The sequence below is a fragment of the Mangifera indica genome, chromosome 13 (assembly GCF_011075055.1).
Source record: "Mangifera indica cultivar Alphonso chromosome 13, CATAS_Mindica_2.1, whole genome shotgun sequence".
In the NCBI taxonomy this organism is placed as follows: domain Eukaryota; kingdom Viridiplantae; phylum Streptophyta; class Magnoliopsida; order Sapindales; family Anacardiaceae; genus Mangifera; species Mangifera indica.
In genome coordinates this window covers 8,110,898-8,118,452 of record NC_058149.1, presented here as the reverse complement: position 1 = coordinate 8,118,452, position 7,555 = coordinate 8,110,898, and the positions used below count along the sequence as shown (strand labels likewise).

Below are 7,555 nucleotides of genomic sequence, written 5' to 3'. Positions count from 1 at the left end.
CAAAAGCTAAAACCTGTTTCCACTGACCATTGTTGGCCAATATTTTTACCATTTTCTTCGTCTATTGTTGACCCGTACAAATTTTATCAAACAAAGACAAACCATCTTTATCTAACCTAATAAATCTTTACATTATCATAATAAAAAACTTCATTTATTAAAGAAAGAAGTAAGGGGGATTCATGGAATTATGTTTATATCACCGAATTATATTTTTATAATTTATCATGATAAATGATGATTAATTAATACTGGTAAATAGGGGTTTTTATTATTTAAAAAATATCTTTATTAACCAATTTTAATTAAAATTATCTCACCAATTGGCAAAAAAGTGGATCGTAATCGTAATAAAATATATTAAGATAGAAACTAAAACATTTTTAATTTTTGCATGAAGGCTGGTAGTTGTTGAAACACTGTATTTGGCCAGTTCCGTTTAGCCATTTTGGACTTCTGACTTCTGAGGTTGATTCCCTCCCTCTCTCTCTCTCTCTCATTTTTTTCTTATTCCATGAACAGACAAGCCCTCACATTTTCTGAAATTTTCATTATCAAGCCTGGCTGAGTTAATTTTTTATTTATTTTTGCAGGATTGGTGTTGAGATGGATGATGAAAGGCTTGTATATACGCTTGATGAAGCACTTAATAATGTGGGGTTTGGGAAGTTTCAATTTCTCCTCCTCCTTTTTGCTGGACTGGGTTTGGTTGCAGAAGCCATGGAAGTTATGATTCTGTCATTCATAGGACCTGCAATTAAGTCAGAGTGGGGACTTTCATCTAGTCAAGAATCACTTTTAACCAGTGTTGTTTTTGCTGGGCTGCTTCTTGGTTCATATTCTTGGGGCTTTATATCAGATAATTATGGTAGAAGGCGCGTTCTTTTTATCCCATAACCATCTCTGTTGATACTTTAATCTGCATCTTATTTTTTTCTTAAATGTGAATATGCTTTCAACATCAGTAATGTGTGTGTCTCTGATCAATATTCCTATGAATTTGTTCTGATTTTTATAGGAAGTCCGTTCAATCTTTATTGGACCTTTTATGAGCATTGATTTTGTAATTGAATAGTATTTTAATTCTGTTTTGTTGGTTAAATAGAAAAAATCTTAGATTTTTTATATGAAGTTAGCATAGAAAATTACATTTTGAATTAATATGCCATCTTCACTGCGCATGAGTCTTTGGATTTGATTCAGGGGTTACTGTCTGACGATTAACAAATCTTTGTCTACAGTATTCTTTGTAATCACATATTCATCTCTGTATGTGCACCTCTTTGCTCATCTCTTATGGATTTGTGTACTTTAAAGTTTCTTGTTACCCTTTCAGCTGAGGGTATCAATCTTTAGTTCACCAGATTTCATATGTGTGCTTATGTTGAACATAAACTTGGCTTGCATATTGTAACATTGATTGAACTTATTTATCTGACTGAACATAAATTTCAGTAGTTAGATCAATAAATTTAGAGTGAGGTCCATCCTATTGAAGAACTTGTGAATCTGATTTCTGTCTTTGAAACTTCGTATTTGCTTGATATTGGAGTTATTGATTAATATTTCTCATTCCTTCGTGCTTTTGGTCACACTGGTGAATCTTATTTCTAGTTGACCTGTTCCATTTACTTATTACAGGAAAGGTTTTCTTGGCATAGCTGTGGTAGCTAGTGTGACCGGGTTATTGAGTGCTTTATCCCCGAACTATATATTATTGGTTACTCTCCGTGGTTTGGTTGGTTTTGGCCTAGGCTCCGGGCCTGTATTCTTAACCTGGTTTCTAGAGTTTGTACCTGCTTCCAATAGAGGCATGTGGATGGTTGTCATATCAATTTTCTGGACACTTGGAACGATATCTGAGGCTTCACTTGCATGGGTTTGTCTCTGTTCCCTATATCATTTCCTTTTGTTTACTTGCCTTAGTTTCATAACCTTAATTTACCTTTAATGAAATGTCGCTATCTCCATCTGTCTATGCTAACTGTCATCAACAGGATAGCTCCTTTGAAGATATTAATTAGTTTACCGTTCATTATCTGTCAGACCATCAGATTGCTTTAAGTTAGAAAAATTTGTGTGTGAACTTAACCTGATTTTCTGGGAGGGATTTCTGTCCCTTATTTGAGTGAAAATAGAAAACTCTTGATTTGTGTGAGTTTGGTTTGTCATTGGCATCATTAATTGTGTGTTAGAAGTAGTTAAAGCAAATTATGTACTTACCTGTATAAGACACTCTGTACTTAATTTTCCTAAAGTTCGTTCTATATGCTGCTCAAAAGCACGTAAGATATAATTTGATAGTGGTAACCAAGCAAACTGCATTTTGTCATATGGAAGCATATTTCTTCCTTTCACTATATGACACTGCAGTTGAAGTCCTTTTCAATATGAAATGAAAGAAGAGAAAAAGCAGGGAAAAAGACTCTTTAAGCACTGAACAGAGTCGCGCTATTGAGTCCTATCCAAACCCACCATTGAGTTGCTTGAAGTACACTTTCTGAAGTGGACTTTCAATGTCAGTTGAACCTTGGCTTTCTGGAAAACATTGTGGCTGACTAAGGGATAAACTGGAGAATGTACTAGCTGCAAATGGCGAACTCATATTCAAGCCTGTTTGAAGCAGAGAATTAAAGATGCTTATTAGTGTTCATGAAACTGTCATTAGTAAATTGATGATCTAACATACTATAATGAAATGAATGCTCTTAAACCCTTTAATATATGTATCATCAGTCATTAATTTTGTTGTTCAGAATATGCATGATCTCATAAGTTGTGGAATTTGTTCAAATGATGTGCTAGTGCCTAAGACTGGAAATCTTGAAGACTGAGCATAAAATTTCAAAAAATTTGTTTTTATTGCAGGTTGTCATGCCAAGATTAAATTGGAGGTGGCTTCTAGCCTTGTCCTCTGTGCCCTCAATTGCTGTGCTGCTTTTGTTTGGTCTTGCACCCGAGTCTCCGAGGTATTTATGCATGGCTGGTAGGAGTTCTGATGCGCATCACATTCTGGAGAAAATAGCTGTGAGGAACAGGACAAATCTTCCTTCTGGAATGCTTTTTCCTTATAACAATGCCAGACTGGATAATGGATTTGTTATTCCAGAACATAAACCTCTGCTTTCTTCACCTGAAAACAAATCGATGAAAGTCAAATCTGGAAGCTCTCCATTTGTTATGCTTTTTTCATCAAGATTAATCAAAACAACCTTACTGCTTTGGGTCCTATTCTTTGGAAATTCATTCTTATATTATGGGATTGTCTTGTTGACATCAGAGCTAAGTAGCAGGCAAACTAAATGCGGTTCAACACTCTTGTTTTTACAAAAAGCTGATGATGCAAGTTTATTCATTAATGTATTTATCACTAGCTTGGCAGGTAATGCATCTCTTATATCTATTTCTTGTTTTCGTTCCTTGCAGTGATTATTGTTAAGTTACTTTTTAATGTGTGATTGTTCTATAAAATTAACTTAAAATTTCTTTTCCAGAGCTTCCTGGTCTTCTTTTATCTGCATTAATTGTGGACAGAGTTGGTCGCAAAATGTCCATGACAATTACGTCTGTTTTGACTTTTATGTTTCTCCTACCACTGATTATCCATCAGCCTGTAACTTTAACAACAGCATTATTGTTTGGAGCTCGGATGTTTGCCAATGGAACCTACACAATTGCCAGTATCTATGCCCCAGAGGTTTTTTCTTTGCTCTTATTTATGATCTTGAAGAGGACCCAGTTTTATTTTCATACTACTAAAGCATCATTGCTCGCATTCAACCAATTAAATTCAATACTATTGTTATGTATACACATTTTTATGTACATAATTAGGTATTATTATCATATAAGTAAATATTATTTTATCCTTAATTCAAAATTAATTAATGATGTAATTACATATTATTTGTGTACCTAATTGTGTACTCAAAAGTGTGTATACATAGTTTTATTTTAAATTTAAATAAAAAGGTTTTCCCAAATACAATGATAAAACAACTTACATATGATTACAAGATTTAGGCCTACAATCTTTTCACTAGAATTCTCATGGCATAGTAAACTTTATAGAAGCGAGCTTTCATGCATATAGGTGTTGACAACCATTAATGTTTTAGCATATTTACTATTTGCCTTTCTTAATCCTCTATGGTCTCTTAATGTTCCCTTTTTACTGATATTTATATCAATTGGACATGCCAACTTCTGTTTTCATAGCATTCAAGATGTTGCCTGCAATAGAAATGGCTTCAGTCTCACGGCCAAATCCTAGTAGGTTATTTTCTATTTGCTCTGTGAGTGGCTGTACCATTCCACGTATGAGGATTAGTTTGCAACAACAGTGCATGAATAGTATTGAAAGCCAATGTTTTGACATTAATATTATATGGCACCAATAGTTTTGCTCTGGCCAAAAGCTTTTCCCACCCAAGGTTTGCTGAAATGACAAAGTTCCACCTATTAACTTTAAAAAACTCAAACACCCTCTCATCTATTAAAATTTACTATTAAGATTAAAGATAAAAATATTATTTAACTAAAAATATTTTAAAAAATAAAATTATCACTTCCCCCCTCTCCCTTAGTTTAAAAATCTAACAATTTTTCAAAGTTTGAAAAGTGATAATTTCCCCCCAGGGTTTCATTCCATCCCTTTCCTTCGCTGACATTCGTTCTCTGCTGACCTTCCATCTATCGAGACTCACTTTAGCCTCTAAGATGAAGATGTAGCCATGAAACGACCACGAAAGCGACAACCAGAAGTGGCATCATCAAAGATCCATCATGCGATGGATTCTTGCTCTTCGTCAAAATCTGTCATGCGACAGATATTGGCCACTTTCATTGTGCTTCGATTCTTCGAAGATGTTTTTGGACAACGTTGTGATCTGTCAAAGTGGCCTAGATCTGTCGCACAACAAATCTTTGACAATGTCGCTTCCATTGGCCTTCATGGCTACTTTATGGTGGTGTCTTCATCTTGGAGGTAAGAGTGAGCGCGGGCAGATAGAAGGTCAACTGGAGAACAATCGTTGAAGAAGGAAAGGGAAGGAATAAAACCCTAAGAGGGAAATGGTCACTTTTAAACCTTGGGTGGGGGAAAATTGTTAAATTTTTAAACTAAAGGGGGAAATGTGATAAATTTTTAATTTTTTAAATATTTTTAGTTAAATAACATTTTTACTCTTAACCTTAATAGTGAATTTTAATATATGGAAGAGTGTTTAGATTTTTTTAAAGTTAACAGATGAAATTTTGTCATTTTAGCAAACCTTGGGTAGGAATAACTCCTTTGGTGTTTTGCTCCAATTATCTAACTTTTTACCCCTTGGCCTTTATTTTCCTTTGGTAGGTGTATCCGACTTCAGTAAGGGCAACCAGTTGTGGCATTGCAAGTGCTATGGGAAGAATCGGAGGGATGGTATGCCCCTTGGTGGCTGTGGGAATGATCAGTAATTGCCATCAAACATCAGCCATATTTGTGTTGGAGTGTGTAGCTGTTTTTTCAGTAGTATGCATACTACTCTTCCCCTTTGAATCCAAGGGACGAGAATTGGCTGACACTTTTTAACACAACCGTTAATTCAAAAATATAAATTTATATATTTGAATTAAAGATAGAACATTTTGTTTTTAAGAATTTTGTGTTATAACATTGTGATAGAACTTTTCTAGACATCTTTTTGCACTAAGAATTTTAACATTAGAACTCTTATTATATAAAAATATTAGATAATGTCCTAGTCAACCAAGTGTTTATTTTATTTTATCTTATTTATTTTAGGGTATTTAATATATTATTTCTAAACTTGTCAATTGTTATCAGTAGACACAACAAACAGGACAATTGCATGCCAAAATAGCTCAATCCAAAAGGACACAATCCATCACTATAGTGTGTCGTGTCAGGCTCGTGGGCCTACAAGGTCAGGCCTTTGGCCTAGTCATCAGGGTCGGTGATCAGCCTGTGCACTGTGCATTATTGTTCTTGGCTTTTGTTTGAAGCAACAACTACTACCAATAGCCCTTTCTTCATTTTGAATTTCTTATACAAATCCCCCTCTCTCTTTTCCAAATTTCATGTACACTGACATTCTCAATCTTTCATTATTCTCAATCTTATATTTTCTTGTCAAATGACTCAAGTCTCATTTTGAGACTCTTTAAATTCGCAAACAGTATTTTTTTATGTATACAATTTTGTTTTCATTTCAGTTTTATCAATCAATTATAATTTTTTGTTATAATTTAATTTACAAAAATATTTTACGAATGGATTCAGGGTCTCATGATTTTAATTTATTTGAATATTATCATGCTAACGTTGATGATATTATTAATTATCAATGTGGAGCAAGTGAAACACTAACAAGTGAAAGTGGGATAGCCATATGTTTGATAGGGACAAAAAGAAAGCAAAAGTCTATGGTGTGAGATCACTTTGATCAAATAATAGAAACAATCAAAGGAAAACAAATTCATTGAATAGTGTACAAACATTGTGGTTTATGTTTAACATGTGCAAGTGGTACGGGGTATCTTCGTCAACAAATTACTACTTACTGTAAAAAAATTCCACACAAGGTAAAGGGCAAAAACAAATTACATTCACTCGATCGTGATTTGTTGGTCCCAGCTAGGGATGGCAATGGGGAGGGGCGGGGAGGGGATGTCAATCCCCGTCCCTGTCCCCGTAGGGGATTTCAATCCCCGTCCTCGATACGGGGATAAAAAAAAATCCTCGTCCCCTCCCCGTGAAGGAAAATCCCCTCCCCATCCCATCCCCGTCCCCGCGGGGAAAAATCCCCTCCCTATCCCCGCCCCATCCCCGCAGGGAAAAATCCCCTCCTCATACCCGTAAATATAAATTTTAATTCCGTTATGTATTTCAATAAATAAAATAAATTATATTCTCCAAAAATATCACTTGTTACAAGAGCTACAAAATATTCATTGTTATTTTAGTTCAAATATAAAGTTTTCATAAAATCTAACAATATGCAATAATCAATCTCTTCATTAGTAGCTCTTCATGTATGTGATTTAGGGTAATTTTATAATAACATTAAATTTAATACTTTTTATTCACTTTAATTGATTTCATCAAGTTATAATTTTTTTTTTTTTGTGTGTAAAACCTGGTGGATTGACTAACTGAAGTTGAAATAGAATTAATTTGGTACATTTGTATTTTATGATAATGAGATTCTGGGGTTTTTTTAATATATTAGATTAATAGTTTAGAAATTAGTAAAAGCTAATAATTGATAATTCAAAAATTAGTAAAATTAAAGTTTTAGTTTTAATAAATCATAATGTAAAAATTTTTATAACTTAATAGTTTATAAATTATTATATTAATATATTATATTTAGGGGGCGGGGCGGGGCGGGGACATATGTATCCCCGTCCCCGCCCCGTCCCCGATTACGGGGATTTTTTTCATCCCCATCCCCGCCCCTTTCCCCGTTTTTATCGGGGAATCCCCTCCCCGTTAGGGTCGGGGAAGGTCGGGGCCCCTAAAGTCGGGCCCAAATTGCCATCTCTAGTCCCA

At 34.5% G+C, this 7,555-nt stretch overlaps 1 protein-coding gene across 1 annotated transcript; it reads left to right on the top strand.

Annotated features, from left to right (window-relative positions):
* The first annotated feature begins 381 nt into the window (after positions 1 to 381).
* On the top strand, positions 382 to 5,677 carry LOC123194044 (organic cation/carnitine transporter 7-like). Its single transcript, XM_044607165.1, has 6 exons — positions 382 to 468; positions 594 to 875; positions 1,642 to 1,879; positions 2,869 to 3,382; positions 3,495 to 3,697; positions 5,354 to 5,677. Exons 2-6 carry the CDS (start codon positions 607 to 609, stop codon positions 5,570 to 5,572), a joined length of 1,443 nt encoding a protein of 480 aa, XP_044463100.1. The 5' UTR covers positions 382 to 468; positions 594 to 606; the 3' UTR covers positions 5,573 to 5,677.
* Positions 5,678 to 7,555: the final 1,878 nt, after the last annotated feature.

What these genes read in the sequence shown, in the direction of transcription:
- LOC123194044 (XM_044607165.1), top strand. Translation starts at nt 607, where the DNA reads ATGGATGATGAAAGGCTTGTATATACGCTTGATGAAGCACTTAATAAT. An exon ending in CTGAGGCTTCACTTGCATGG is followed by an intron (nt 1,880 to 2,868) that starts GTTTGTCTCTGT and finishes TTTTTATTGCAG; the next exon opens with GTTGTCATGCCAAGATTAAA. An exon ending in ATTTATCACTAGCTTGGCAG is followed by an intron (nt 3,383 to 3,494) that starts GTAATGCATCTC and finishes TTTCTTTTCCAG; the next exon opens with AGCTTCCTGGTCTTCTTTTA.